We start from the raw sequence: 15,010 nt of genomic DNA on the forward strand, positions 1-15,010 counted from the left end.
CACCCGACGTTTCCAAAACCATGCTATTTTAGTAATTTTCGTTAACCCATTTGTTTTTCCTTTTATTCTACATTAAATTAATTCATAAGTATTTTGAGAATCACAATTGAAATAAAAGACATTTTTTATTTTTATCGTTTGATAAATCCCGTGTAATACACGAGTTCAAAAGCTAGTCTTAAATATATATAAACGAAATCTTTAAAATCTCTCTGGTTGCTCCATACCTCTCATCAAGCCATCAGATTGCTTTATTTGTAAATGAAGGTTTCTCATGCATTTGACCCGAACTCACGGGTATGGGTCATACCAAACCCAGATAACCCTTAAACAGGTTATAACATTTTATTAATTTAAAAATTAATCTTACCAAGTATTTGATATGAAAATCCTATTTTCTTAAAAAAAATATTATTTATAATTAAGAAACAATTTTATAGTAAAAAAAATAAACGGATCATGAGTTTCACAAAACCCATATAGCTTTTTTAAACGGATTATAGCATCTCATATATCAATGAAACTCTTTTATATATTTCTTATAATAAATAAAATTAAAATAAAAAAAATATATAAATATTACAAACGAAAATGTAAACAACCCTCGTGATACGAAGATAAAACCTACTATAATATATTTACAACCCAAAGCAGCGCGTGCAAAGCAAAAGCAAGTACCCTACATATCTATAGATAAGCGTTAGGTGTACGTTTAACACTTTTACTGCATCCACAACTACTTCAACTGACTTCCAAACTCCACGCGCCACCAACCCATCCATCCATTCAACAAACCAATTTTATTTATTATTATTATTATTTTTCCACACAAAACCCTAATTTTCTTCTTCTTCGTCCTCTCTCTCTTCGCACATTCTTCTTCACAGGTATAACTAATCTCAACAACTCCTCATTAATTCAATACATACATACGATATGCTGAATCTATAGGTATAACAATTGTCAATTCTGTATTCTCCGTCATAACCTAATTGATTGTATTGTGTGATTACGTGTTCGCGAGCTCAGATCCACACGAATTTGCGGAATTGCTTCGTGTAATTAAGCGATTTTGCAATTCGTAGGGTTTTTTAGGTTTGAAGATGTGATGTTCGTAGAATTATGTGATTTGTTGATGAAATTGTTGCAATGCGTTTGTTTATTTTGTTTTGATCTGGATTGGACAATGTATGAACAGTATTGTGAAATTAGGTTATGGTTAAGCTGAATGACATGTGTTTATGTTTAATTGGAGGTGTGAATGTGCGATTATAACAGTAGTGTGTGTATGTGAAAGGTGTATGGTTTTAGGTGTTAATGTGTTATAAGTATAACACAGGGGAAGGTAATCTATATATCTCTATTTGAGTTTTTGTTGATCTATAGGTATAATTGTCAATTGTGTGTATCATAACCTAATCGATTTTATTGTGTGATTATGTGTTTGCGTGCTCAGATCCACGCGAATTTGCGAAATTGTGATGTGTAAATGTGTGATCCTTCGTGTATTTGAGCGATTTTGTATTGTTATAGTTTTTTTCAGGTTTGAAGCTGTGATATACATAGAGTTATAGATATGTTGATGAATCTGCTGCAATGTGTTTATTTATATATATATATTTTTATCTGGATTGGACAATGTATGAACATTATTGTGAAATTAGGTTATGGTTAAGCTAAATGTCCTGTGTTTATGTTTGTTTGGAGTAGGGATGAGATCGGCACCGTACCGGTTTCGTACCGAAAAGTAACGATATTGAAAACGAGTAAAACTGTATGCCGAATACTGTACAGGTACTATTGAAAATACCGAAAATGCCGAAACCGAATGGTACCAATACAGAAAACATGAAAATATGAATACTGGTACCGAGTGTGTTTGGTAGGTACCGGTATTTGGTAAAAAATGCTCATCCCTAGTTTGGAGGTGTGTTTTTTAACAATATGTGAAAAGTTTGTCTTTAGGTTTTAAGTGGAACAGAATGAACCTTGCTGTGAGACAGGGGAAGGCAGATAAAGTGATCTGTTACTTTTCATGTTTCTTTGTAGTTGTATGCCTAACAAAAAGCTTTAAAACATATATAGGATGTATTTATAGGTATAATTATGTATACTTCATGACCTGTAGTTAATTGATCGTATTGTATGTTTATGTGTTTGCGTGCTCAGATCAACAGATAATTTCGAAATTGTGATATGTAAATGTGTAATCTTTCGTGTATTTAAGCGATTCTTCAGTATCGTAGAGTTTTTTAGGTTTAAAGCTGTGATGTACATAGAATTATATGATATGTTGATGAATCTGCTGCAACGCATTTATTTTGCTTGTTTTGATCTGGATTGCACACTGTAGTAACAGTATTGTGAAATTAAGTCATGTTTAAGCTAAATGTTCTGTGTAAGGCTGTGTTTATGTTTATTTGGAGGCGTGCTTTTAACAGTAGCATATGTGACAAGTTTGTTATTAGATGTTTTAAGTGTAACACAATGAACCTTGCTGTGAGACAGGGAAGGTAGATAAAGTGATTTGTTGGTTATTATGTTTCTTTGTAGTTGTATACCTAACAAAAAGCTTTATCAATCACAAAGTTAGATATACCTAATTTGGGATGACTGGTTGACAAGGAAAATTAACATGACAGGGAAAGATATGATCATCTTAAGGTCTCAATCCACATTGAATATTTTTGTTAGTTATTTGGATGAGCTTTGTTATGGTTCTGAATTGTGATTGATAATATTCAAATCATATTTAAACCATAAGAATTTAATGATTACTTTTCATCTTATGTCTCAAATACCAATTTCATTACACTGCAACCTGGATAATGCTAACTTTTTTCTTTCACCACAGGGGGGTTGCTTGGACATTATGGATACAGACGAAATGTTTGTTGCTAAAGGTGAGATTTGGTTTTTCTATTGTTTCTTGTCATATTATTGTAGAAACTTGTTTATGCTATTTCACAATGTTTAGATATTAATTAATTTTTCATAGGATAGACTATGCTGGTAATCACACATTTTGAACAATGCATACCAGCTATGCTAAAATCTGCACCGGTGCATCCATCAGAGAAAAACTGCGAACATAAAACTATTAAATATTTTGGCAGGCAGTTAGTTTTTTATATTTTGCTTGATCACGGTTTGTAATTTATCTTCTTTTAATAGATTACTGAAAACACACAATAACCTAAAGGGCAAGGGCTAGGAAACAGTGGGCAAAAATTTTAGCTGCTAACTTGCTATTTTCCTTTATTTTTTTATGAAAATTTTGACCTTATCTTGTAAAAATGTTGATTGCATTTGTGGTAGCTAATTCAACTTTGACTGTTATCAAGTTTAAGCGAGCAAATTTAAATTCTGGGCGGGGCATAATCATTCTTTTTGTTGAAGTAATGCTTTTAATGAATTATGGTCAAATTTGAATAAAGACAACAAAAAAAGTTTTTAGGCCAACATTATTATATATTTGTTCTATTATCAGTAAAAGTGAAAGAATGTGGCTCTTAGTTATAATCCAAAATAAGCAATGTAAATCAGAACATTGTGATGGAAAGTCAACTTGGTTTTGATTGATGTGCTTTAAAGGGCACTAAAGCAAAAAAAAAAATGATTTATGAACTGGTTGACCTGCTCTTGCAGATGTTTCGCCAGAGTACCTTTCTGTAGTATGGAAGAAGTTGTAGAAAAGAAAGGTGAGTATGATATATATTTCCACTATACACTTGATATTCTCATTTTATACGCTTGAGACTAAAAAAGATAGTTAAAACAAGGAGATTGGATAGAATTTACAGTTTCATTCATGTTGACTATTAATCTTGGAATGCGAAGCTGCATTTTATTATTAATCTTGTTTTTAACTTGCGGTTATATGTTTTTATGCTTGAATGCGTATCTCCATGTTTGGTGATTAGTTTTGCAAATATATAACACCTGCTTTTTTTAAAATTGAATTCTGACTTAATGCATTCACTGTTCTTTGGGTGCGCTTTATGAACTAATTTTATACATGCATTTATCTGGTGGCTCATTTGTTTCCCATTTATATTAATTCTACTCTTTTTATGCAGAAGTTCTGTACTACAGAAAGATTTCAAAGCTTTGACTTTCTGAATTTCTACCTCTACATAGTTACTGACTTATTGTGAGCCATGAAATTTTAAATAGTTTTGACCAAATATGGATACCTTTATCTTTACTCTTTTAGTCATAAAGGATCTTAAATACTTTTTAGACAAAAGAACGCAGATTATGATTAAGTTGTTTTATGGTTAAGTTTCTTTTTGAGTATGTTCTGCATAAAATCCAAATCATTTACTGTTTAATGGTTTTACACCTTTATTTGCGCGCTGCTATTTATGAAACCTTTTTTACCAATCATTGATAAAGTTTAATGATGCTTCTTCTAATTCACTAGATGTTTTTATTGAATCGATTATTAACCAAAAACTGATACATAGTTCTTGTCATGTGCATCATCAGTTTCTTTCTTTAATCATTTTTTAATTTTATTTATCCATTAAAAAAGTGAAGTTTGATACACATTATTAGACCCCCATTTCAATTCTTTTGAATTACTGTCTACAAGGCTATAACTGATTCGGCTTTTCACTCTTATGTATTTCACCTTTTTTTTTATTATTTTTATTTTCAGGTGTTCAAAGTATATCTTCCAGTGTTCACAGCACCCCAGAGAAAAACAGTCACTCAGATGATGCTTCAAGAACTCCCTGCCCACCTCAAGAGTTTGTGAAGTCAGGCACACCGAAAGATTGTGGCAAAGAGAGAAAAAATAAATCCGTCTTTTCAAAACATAAAATGGCCGAAACATCCATCAAATCGAGTAAAAAAATGTTAAAAAGCCAAGATCCCAAAAAAGCAACTGTAAACCCCAAGTCCCAGCTGTCCAGGAAACAGAATCGAAAAGGTGAAAACCCTGTTCGGATTTCGCTTACAGAATCAAACGGTGACACTAAGTTTTCGGAAACTTGGATTTGCAAGAATTCTGCATGTAGAGCGGTTTTGTCTGTTGCTGACACCTTTTGCAAGAGATGTTCTTGTTGCATTTGCCACTTGTTTGATGATAACAAGGATCCTAGTCTATGGCTGGAATGCACTTCAGATTCTTCCAGTGGGGAATCTTGTGGTTTATCTTGCCATATCGAGTGTGCCCTCCAGCATAAAAAAGTAGGGGTTGTTAATCTTGGCCAATTGATGCAGTTAGATGGGAGTTACTGCTGTGCTTCTTGTGGTAAAGTTTCAGGGATACTTGGGTGAGTTTTTTTTTTCTTTCTACATACAGTTTACTAAAGGCGGGAAATGAAAACATGCATGCTTTTAATTTTAATGTGGGTCAAAGCGGGCTGGGCTGACCAAAAACTCTTTTAACACAACCCATCTGACGATGTTAGGGGCTAAACTCAACTCATTCATAAGTAAATGGGTCGAATATGCCACTTCTTTTATATGTATTTTTTTCCAATTGCAATTGAAAAGAGCATTCACTAATTATAGTTCTCTAAGTTTTGTCCTTGTTTCTGATCTATTAGATTTCTCTTAATTTCGAGTTTCTTTTCTTGTTTGGACTTCTAATTCTTGTAGGTACTGGAAGAAGCAATTGGTTATTGCTAAGGATGCACGGCGTGTTGATAGTCTCTGCTACAGGATATATCTGAGTTTTAGACTTTTGGATGGGACATCACGGTTTCAAGAACTCCACGAAATTGTTAAAGAGGCAAAAAATAAGTTGGAAACTGAGGTGGGCCCACTGAGTGGAGGCTCGTCCAAAATGGCCCGTGGCATTGTAGGCAGACTTGCTGTTGCAAGTGAAGTTCAAGCACTTTGTACTACCGTGATTCAAAAAGCAGATGATTTGTCTGCTACAATTTCTAGCACAAGCATGAAAGGCAAAGGTATATTTAACGGATTTATGTTCTGTTTTTTGTTGTTATTAGTTAATTTATACCTTTTTTCACATCTAACAACATACTATTAAATATTTTAAAATGGGTCAAAGCGAATTCTGATATACAGTTGCCCTATTTTCTTTCTTACAGAAGGTTCACTTCCAGCAGCATGCAAATTCATATTTGAAGAAGTAACAGCTACTTCTGTAGTACTTGTTTTAATAGAGTTATCCACAGCATTGTCGACCGATATTATTGGATTTAAATTATGGTACTCGAAAACAACAGAACCAACGCACACACAAGATCCGGTTAAAACATTCCCAAGATCTCAAAGAAGAATTCTGATATCCAATTTGCAGTCTTGCACTGAATACATGTTTAGGGTTGTATCATACACTGAAACAGGTGATCTAGGACACTCAGAAGCCAAATGCTTCACTGGAAGTGTGGAAATTATTCATAAGAACCCTAATTCTGTCACGGTTCCTCATAATGAAGGAACCTCGGGCGCAAAAGATGTTGAATCCGACTCGGGGTTTAAGGTTCGTGAACTCGGAAAGATTCTACGCTTTGCCTGGGTTCAAGAACAAGGTTACTTGGATGGTATTTCAGGTAAAAAAAAAATATATATATTTTGGTTAATTATTAAGGGATGAGTTTGTCATTAATCCTAGTTTTTGTGGGAGTTTTGTTATAAACATAAGGGCAAATCACAGAATAAAAACAAACCTTTACAGACCTTTCAATATTAGTAACTGATTCCAGCCATCAAGCTGTGTTTTATAATTGGTTGCAGCAAAAATGACCTGTTCAATATAAGCATGTAGTTTTTCTATTTTCTATTTATATTTATTTATTATTGTTATTATTTTTCAAAAAATGTGATGTCACATCGTATATGTCGTTCTAGACTTCTAGTATATATAAAGATAGCACTTGTCAAAAGTTTATGGTTAACTGAACCACAAGCATCCCTAATTTCAGGCGCAGATCTAAGCGAGCTCAGTAAAGTGATCAAGCCCGAAACACCAAAATCAGAGGAACTGAGCCCGGATTTAAAAGGACTCGACTTGAATGTTGCTACTGTGCCAGATTTAAACGAAGAAATAGTCGCTCCGATTGATTCTTACAGGGAAGGAGTAAACGGGGAACACGATAACGGAAGCGGTGAATCCGAAAACTGGGCCCACCATATATCTAACGGTGAAGTGTCACGAAAGAGGCCCGCTAGCACAAATGAAGAGACAGTTGACTGTGATAGCACTCTGATTAACGGGTCACCCCTTGGGGCCCGCAAACATGGGTCCGGAAGCTTGGATGAAAATTTCGAATATTGTGTGAAAATCATCCGGTGGTTGGAGTGCCAAGGGTATATTAAGCAAGAGTTTAGATTAAAGTTGTTGACGTGGTTTAGTTTAAGGTCAACCGAGCAGGAACGTAGAGTGGTCAACACATTTATTCAAACCCTGATTGATGATCCATGTAGCTTAGCTGGACAGCTGGTTCACGCGTTTGGTGACATCGTTAATATCAAGAGGCCTAGAAATGGATTTTGCAGTAAACTGTGGCATTGAACCAGGAGAAATTTACCAAAAACAGTGAGAAACAGTTGATATATTAATTCACATTCACTTATTTGTGACCTATTAACCAAACTTATGCTGATAACTTATGCTTGTTTTTTATAGGCATCTTATTAGGGGATACGGTTGCCGAACTTGTTTAGTCAGAAATCAGTTGGAAGTTGAGATCTATTTCGTATTTTCCGAATTTATCATCATTTTCATTTTTCAATCTAAGTTAGTCATATTTATATTGTCTAGTTATGTAGAGATGGTCTTATTTATGTATCATTGCCTTCTGCTAGTGTCACAGAAGCATTTATCAATGTACATTTTCATTTCCACTTAATGGATTGTTCTCTTAGACCCTAATATGTCTTGATCATAGTTGCATAAACAATCGTCTGGTTCGTTTACAGCTCTAGGTACCGGATACGGTACCAAGTTATTAAGAAAATCGGGATTGGGAAATTCGGGATCGGTGTCGGTCGGTATTGGAGCTCATCTCTAGTCATGATTGTGTTTGCGTAGTATGTAGGGTGCAACCAAATATGACAAAAGTAGTAAGCAAATGCTATTTAAATGTTGTAAGAGACATCCTTTGAGAACAATTTCATTCAGCACACTTCACATATAAATTAGGGTGTTGATAATTGGATTAAAATTTTGGTATTTGGTTTGGTTTTAAACTAGAAAAGAACTAGTAATTTGGTTTTTTGTTTTACAAAATCTAAATCCAGTGTTCAAACCGAATGACAAAAGGTAAATAGAATAACAAATAGTTATTTAAAATTTGTTATTTAGCTTAATTCACTTTTAACACTTTTATAGAGTCTTATTTAGCTCAACCAATTTTCAGTGTTCAAACCGAATGACAAAAGTAAATAGAATAACAAATAATTGTTATTTAAAAATTGTTATTTAGCTTAATTCACTTACTTTTAAAGTCTTATTTAGCTCAACCAATTCAATAACAAGTAATGGCAAAAAAAAACATTAAAAAAAAGCTACTTTTAACCAGAAACCGAACCAAATTCCTTTTCAGTTTAAACGTTGCTGAATTTCGTTTAGTCATTTGTTTTTTTGAAAAATAATAAAATTCCAAAACGAAGAACCGATTTGATACTGCATCTAATTATTGTTTTAATATTTTGTCTTGAGTTTTTTTTTTATCTGCAAGCATCCCCCTAACCCCTTCTCCCTCCCGTTCTCTCTCACAAAATCGGTTTAAAATTGCAAACTCTCTCTCTCTCTCTCTCTCTCTCTCTCTCTCTCTCTCCTAGGATCCTATATGAATGCCCTTAGACCGTGTGTAGTAGATAAAACCTTTATAAGAGCGTTGTACGTCATAGGCGCATTATACACAAAATGGGTTTAGTGGATATTATCTCTCCCAATCAATACCCAATTATTATTTTTATTAAAATAAAAAAAAACAAATAAAACACCACCAATCATCTTTCCCTTCTTCCCTATCTTCCGACGTTTTATAGGAAGCGCCCCACCACATCCAAACACCCCAAGGCGCCGAAGTGTGTTCCTGGTGCTTTGAAGGCATTTTAGGCGAGGAAAGCACCACACTAGACACTGTTTATGTCTCGAGTTTAGTTAAATGCAGTGTTTTATATTCATTTCATTCATTTGGAAGCACCCCACCACATCCAAACACCCCAAGGCGTCCCGGGGTGTGCTCCTAGCGCTTTGAAGACATTTTAGGTGAGGAAAGCACCCCACTACACACTATTTATGTCTCAAGTTTAGTTTAATACAGTGTTTTATATTCATTTCATTCCTTTTTTTTCATGTTACTTTAAATCTAATCTAACTTTACTAATAAATGAAAATAATAAGGATGATGTGGCAATCCCAAATTTATTTTTGGTCTAATCTCTTTTCTCATTCATTCTACATATCTATGGGTTATGGGCAAAAACATTTTAGCAAATGGGTTATAATTTCATTTCTAACCTTTCATCTGATTCATCCTATCTATCCATGGGTCATTGATCAAAGTAATTTTGGCAAATGAGTTATAATTTCCTTTATAATTCTCTAATTCCTCATCTAATTATTTATCCTATATATCCATGGGTCATGGGTCAAAACAATTTTGACAAATAGGTTAAATTTCTTCTAATTTTCTAATCTCTCATCTAATTCATTATAGTTATCCATCGATAATAAGTCAAAACAATTTTGGCAAATGTTATATATTATTGTAATGGGTCATCTCATTTTAATTTGTAATATATATTTTATTTTCTTCTTAACCTTAGTTTTATTCATTTCTTTTAAAAATACGTACCTTATTTTTTTTTTATTATTTAACAATTTTGTGTAATACAGTTCACAAGCTAGTAGTAAAAGAATATATACACTTTATTAAAGAGATTCGTTAATCACTCACTTCCCTAGTCTCTAGTTACCCAGTCACAATATCTCCGAGTTGCAATTGCAAGCAACCATGGCTTCCGTAGACGAGTTTGAGTTCGTCAAGGGGAACGTATTGCCAAACGGAGTTGCTGTCATCACTCTCGATCGCCCCAAAGCTCTCAACGCCATGAATCTAGGTCACATATGCTTTTGCTTATCCTATTAATAATAAGATAATAATTTGATTTTCAATCAATATTCGTAACTAATACTTCTACGATTCAACAGTCACATAGCGCTGGTTATTAACTTATTCGTAGCAGTAGTAATTGACTAATTGTTAGTTGATTTTGGTCTCTAGGTTATTGCTAGCTTATAGGTCAGCTGTATTATAATATAAGAGCAGTATTGTTTACGATTGAAGGATTCCTTTAGGCGAAATCAGATTCCGACTCCAGCTGTGGTTTGTGTCTCTGTGCTAGCTTTGCTTATTCGTGGTGTATGCGGTCTATGATATACTGTTGCGTAGGGCTGTAAACGAACCAAGCGTTTGGTGAACTGCGTGTTTTATGTTTGTTCGTTTAATAAATGAGCGGACGTTAGTAAGGTGTTTCGTTCGATTAACTCAATGGAGGAAATGAACAAAGGCTGCTGTGTTCGTTAAATTGTGTCCGTGAATGTTCGTTAATCTTGGTTCAAGGTTTTTAATATTTTTTAATGACTTTTCTAATCTTACTATATACATTTAAGCAAAATTATTAACTATAAAATAAATAATATAATGAGTATTATGTGATTATTTTATATGTAAAAAATTAACGTATGAATACGAATTTCAAAGAAAACATCAACACAAGGTAGCCGGACTGAACCGTTGACACTGATCATTTTAGGTTAGCCAAATCACAAACAAAACATTCTGTTCATTTGTGTTCGTGAAGTGAACCGTTCATGAACAAGTTCACGAACAAGAAGTTTTGAATAGTTAGGTATTCATGAACCGCTTGCTTGCTCGATAAAAGTTTAACGGACGAACATGAACAATGCCTTGTCCGGTTCGTTCGTTTACAGTAGGACTGTTGCACCATGATGAGTCTCTCCCCTAGGGTTGGTCATTTTTCTTGTTTCATTTGAATGAGTCTAGTCTATTCATCTTCAATGATGGATTTAAAGTACCAATTGAAAGTGAAAATTGATTTTGTTTTCTTTTCTGGTGAATATGCAGATATGGATTTAAGGTACAAAAGTTTTCTTGATGAATGGGAAACGGATCCAAACGTGAAATGTGTTCTAGTTGAGGGAAGTTCATCACGTGCGTTTTCAGCAGGTATCAAATATCAGAGTTTATTGTATATCATAAACTGTCATGTTCATTTCTGTAATCTGCTTATGCCTCATTGGCGTGAACAAGCGATATTAATATTTGGTTATGGAAAGTTTCAAGGTTACTATTTGTGTTCATGCAGGAATGGATATAAAGGGGCTCGTTGCTGAAATCCAAAAGGACAAAAACACGCCTCTTGTGCAAAAGGTTTTTTTCTTTTTAATAATCTTCACTGTGTTACAAATGCCCTGTTGTAATAGCATTGGCTGCAATATCGTAGTTTGCAATGAGCTGTGCTAAACACAAACTGAGAAATCTGGACATTGTTATCGGTTTCTTTTTAAGGGTTAATATCAATAAGCTTTTAAAGAGTTTGAGTTGGTTTAGTTTAATTAATTTGGTTTTAATTAGACTTTTACTGTTAATGGATGGTTAGGGTTATTGTATTTGGTGTGGTTGAATTGTTTTGTTCTTTATTAATAAACAAGAAAAGTGACGTGAGAACTTCTCACAAAATCATGCTGTTGCTGCCTTTTTTGTTCAGTTGTTTCCAACAGTTTTCATTGATAATCCTGTTCCAGTGCATTTGTGTTCAAATATGAAGAACATGAAAACATGCATTGGTAAGCTTCTGCTGATTACAAATTGAAGCATTTTACTTAATTAGTTTGAATCAATAGCTTGTTAATGTTGACTGCATTTCAAAGTGTAGTCTTTTTTATGAATTTCTATTGAATAATTTTCCCTTATTTATTTATTTATTTTTTCTAATTTGGATGCACTTTTGAACTACATCATATCAATTTTCTCTTGGAAAACCATTAATTTTGCTTTGTCGTGTAAATATATGACAGTATTATTTGCTATAGCTATGCTTTATGTATGTATATGTCGGGTAGAGACTAAATTTTGTTTGTACAGGTGTATGCTGCTGAATACTCACTTATTTGTAAAATATCTGACTACAAAAAGCCATACATAAGCTTCATGGACGGTGTTACGATGGGATTCGGTATTGGTTTATCTGGGCATGGTCGTTACAGAGTTATAACAGAGGTAACTTGCCTCATTTCAAGCTGATAACAATCTAGAGTTTATATCATTTTTTATAATTAATAATCTGAAACAAAATTACTTACATTAATGATTTGTTTCAGAAAACTCTTCTTGCTATGCCAGAGAACGGAATTGGTTTATTCCCAGATGTTGGATTTGCTTACATAGCAGCACAAAGTCCAGGCGAAGGATCTGTTGGTATGCATGTGATAATTCATATATATCTTATACACATGTATTATTTATGTTGTAAGTCGATATAATATGTTATATGCCATTCTTGTCTCATTATGCTTGTTGTGCACGCAGGTGCTTATCTAGGAATAACTGGAAACAGGATTTCTACTCCAGCTGATGCACTTTATGCAGGCCTCGGGACTCACTTTGTTCCATCGGGAGATCTGGGCTTACTTAAGGAGGCACTTTTATCAGTTACATTGTATATCTCTTACCATCCCTTTGTATATATGTGTTCAACACATTAATGACACACGAGACTCCATATAATCAATCAATTCAGCTTATGTTTTCACTGTAACGGGTCAAATTAAATTGTTGTTATTTATATACAGTTCTGAGGATCCACATAGTGATCTCGAAGCAATATTGGCAAAATACAGTAGCATACCCGAGTCAGAGCCCCGATTGAAGTTACTCTTGCCTCGTATCATCTCAACATTTGCTGCAAATAAATCTGTTAAAGAAATAGTGGAAGAACTTGAACAACATCAGCAAAGTGCTGATGCAACAGGTCTTTTAACTTATATGCTTAATGGACTTTGTAACTTCTTTTTTTTACATTTGTAACATATAATAACATCTTATCTATGAGCAGTTTCACAGTGGGCAACAGAGTCACTTTCAGGGATTAAAAAAGGTGCTCCGTTTTCTCTTGTTCTTACACAAAAGTATTTCTCTAAAGTTGCGTCTGCAATTGGGCATAATGAAAACGAGTTATCCAAGGTGAGTTTCTACATTTTTTTTCCATTTTATATATCCGGTGACATTTTTTGTAATAATAACATTGTTTGCTATATGCTTGTGGTTAGTTAAACGGAGTTATGAAATCCGAATACCGAATTGCATTAAGGGCTTCGCTTCGAAGTGATTTTGCTGAAGGGGTTAGGGCGGTTTTGGTGGATAAGGATCAGGTTTGTTATTTCTCTCAGTAGAAGTTATAATAAGTTATAGTTTTTAAATTCACACAGATAACACGATAAAATAAATAATTCATAAAATCCTTAACTAGTCATTATTTGTAATATTTTAGATCTTTGTCGTTTTGATAAATCGTTCTTAAACGTTTTGTGTCAACTTATTAACTCATTAAATGATTAGTGAAACTTCTTAATTCATGTCATAAACAGAGGCTGAACTCGTTTACACACGTTTTACACTTTAACTTCGTTTCGTGTTGATAAATCGTGTCATAAATTGGCTTTATTTCTAATAAAATTTTGTATTTTACCAGAATCCCAAGTGGGACCCACCAAGCTTAGAGGAAGTTAAAACAAGTGACATGGAAACTCTTTTCGAACCATTGGGCTCGGAGGCCGAAGAACTCTGTGTTTAAATCATCTAGTGATATTCACAGGGTTACACTATCATTGTAACTTGTAAGTTTTAAGATATTCGTATGTCTGATAGAGTTATGTTATGCATGATTTAAGACATTATAATCAATTATAAATAGGGGTGACTTGTCAAATTCGGTTTGTGCCGAATTCTCAACTTTCCTTGCTTGTCAGATTAGCCCGAAGACGTCCCTACTTGCTACTATAGCTCATCCTGAAATTCATGCTAAAAATAAGTCTATACTCGTAGTTTAAATATTTTAAAGCCAGTCGTTACAGAACTGCGTCGGGTCAGGTTGGCGGGACACAAGCACCTACACTTCTATCCGCTTTTTTAAAAACTTTATAACGTGTAGGTTGTTACATGTTTACAAAAGCAATATTACTGACTTATTAGCGTGGCTCTCCATGCGTTTTTGTCCAAGCCTTGTCACCGATTAAACTACTTTTTTTTTGAAGTTTTCTAAGCAAAAGATTCTTTTTAGTAGTAGTTGGAGACAAGTTAATAGTTTCATTAACTTCTAGAACCTTTGACGCAAGATCTACCTTGTCGATTTTAAGTCAATAGCAAAAAAGAATTTTGCAATTGTGCTAATTAAGATGTCTTTTGTAATTATAAAAAAATGTTTTGATTTAGATGTATTTGCAAAAATTAAGGGTGTTAAAAAATTAAACAAAGCTAAATTTTTTGTTTTGGCCGAAGTTCGCGATTTGGAGCTGGTCTTCAAAACCGAACCGGTTAATTTGTAGCCTACAATTGTTAGAGCTTTCGAAATCTAACGATGCAAATTCCGTGTGAAAAAAAAAATAATCCAACCCATTTTGGCGGGTTTGGTCTATTCGGCCAACCTGCCGTTTAGTTTAGTTTTTCTGAAAGTTGTAATTACCATGTTAGCAAGAATATTGTGTCAAAACCGGACGAATCTTATTGTGAACCTTTATAGTAAAAGGCTATTTTGATTAGACGGTTGCACTAGAAAAAAAAAGAAGGGGTAACACTTTAACGGTGTGGTTTTGATATAATCAATGCGGAAGGTATGAGGGCGATTCAGTATGACTGATGTATGTTGTCGTGTTGATAAGTTGTTCGGATCGGATAACCAATAAAAGATGGCTAATTGTTATGAGTGATTGTGAACAACTAAATTACATTCATAAGTTTGGATGAGAGATCGCATGCCACGTCATCTTAGCCTTTTAACG

The 15,010-nt window shown here is 33.8% G+C and overlaps 2 protein-coding genes across 4 annotated transcripts; both read left to right on the forward strand.

The window, feature by feature from the left end:
- Window positions 1-868: 868 nt before the first annotated feature.
- LOC143595758 (VIN3-like protein 1) lies at window positions 869-7,838 on the forward strand. Of its 3 annotated transcripts, XM_077074699.1 has the most exons (7): window positions 869-887; window positions 2,855-2,903; window positions 4,664-5,282; window positions 5,611-5,921; window positions 6,066-6,530; window positions 6,903-7,526; window positions 7,607-7,838. In XM_077074699.1, exons 2-6 carry the CDS (start codon window positions 2,873-2,875, stop codon window positions 7,490-7,492), a joined length of 2,016 nt encoding a protein of 671 aa, XP_076930814.1. In that variant the 5' UTR covers window positions 869-887; window positions 2,855-2,872; the 3' UTR covers window positions 7,493-7,526; window positions 7,607-7,838. The 3 variants fall into 3 exon arrangements, with proteins under 3 accessions (XP_076930814.1, XP_076930813.1, XP_076930812.1); XM_077074698.1 differs by lacking the exon at window positions 869-887 and having other exon boundaries at window positions 2,378-2,903; window positions 6,903-7,516; XM_077074697.1 differs by lacking the exon at window positions 869-887 and having other exon boundaries at window positions 2,379-2,903.
- Window positions 7,839-9,936: 2,098 nt separating this feature from the next.
- LOC143595751 (3-hydroxyisobutyryl-CoA hydrolase-like protein 3, mitochondrial) lies at window positions 9,937-13,952 on the forward strand. The gene is made up of 10 exons (XM_077074691.1): window positions 9,937-10,050; window positions 11,079-11,180; window positions 11,320-11,384; window positions 12,099-12,233; window positions 12,335-12,431; window positions 12,543-12,672; window positions 12,806-12,984; window positions 13,069-13,196; window positions 13,283-13,384; window positions 13,705-13,952. Exons 1-10 carry the CDS (start codon window positions 9,945-9,947, stop codon window positions 13,804-13,806), a joined length of 1,146 nt encoding a protein of 381 aa, XP_076930806.1. The 5' UTR covers window positions 9,937-9,944; the 3' UTR covers window positions 13,807-13,952.
- The last annotated feature ends 1,058 nt before the right edge of the window (window positions 13,953-15,010 follow it).

Source organism: Bidens hawaiensis, unplaced genomic scaffold (genome assembly GCF_021521415.1).
Source record: "Bidens hawaiensis isolate Kalapana, Puna unplaced genomic scaffold, B.hawaiensis_p1.1 tig00045507_1, whole genome shotgun sequence".
NCBI lineage: Eukaryota > Viridiplantae > Streptophyta > Magnoliopsida > Asterales > Asteraceae > Bidens > Bidens hawaiensis.

What these genes read in the sequence shown, in the direction of transcription:
- LOC143595758 (XM_077074698.1), top strand. Translation starts at nt 2,771, where the DNA reads ATGATTACTTTTCATCTTATGTCTCAAATACCAATTTCATTACACTGC. An exon ending in CACAAGCATGAAAGGCAAAG is followed by an intron (nt 5,922 to 6,065) that starts GTATATTTAACG and finishes TCTTTCTTACAG; the next exon opens with AAGGTTCACTTCCAGCAGCA. An exon ending in TTACTTGGATGGTATTTCAG is followed by an intron (nt 6,531 to 6,902) that starts GTAAAAAAAAAA and finishes CCCTAATTTCAG; the next exon opens with GCGCAGATCTAAGCGAGCTC.
- LOC143595751 (XM_077074691.1), top strand. Translation starts at nt 9,945, where the DNA reads ATGGCTTCCGTAGACGAGTTTGAGTTCGTCAAGGGGAACGTATTGCCA. An exon ending in ATCACGTGCGTTTTCAGCAG is followed by an intron (nt 11,181 to 11,319) that starts GTATCAAATATC and finishes GTGTTCATGCAG; the next exon opens with GAATGGATATAAAGGGGCTC. An exon ending in ATGAAAACGAGTTATCCAAG is followed by an intron (nt 13,197 to 13,282) that starts GTGAGTTTCTAC and finishes GCTTGTGGTTAG; the next exon opens with TTAAACGGAGTTATGAAATC.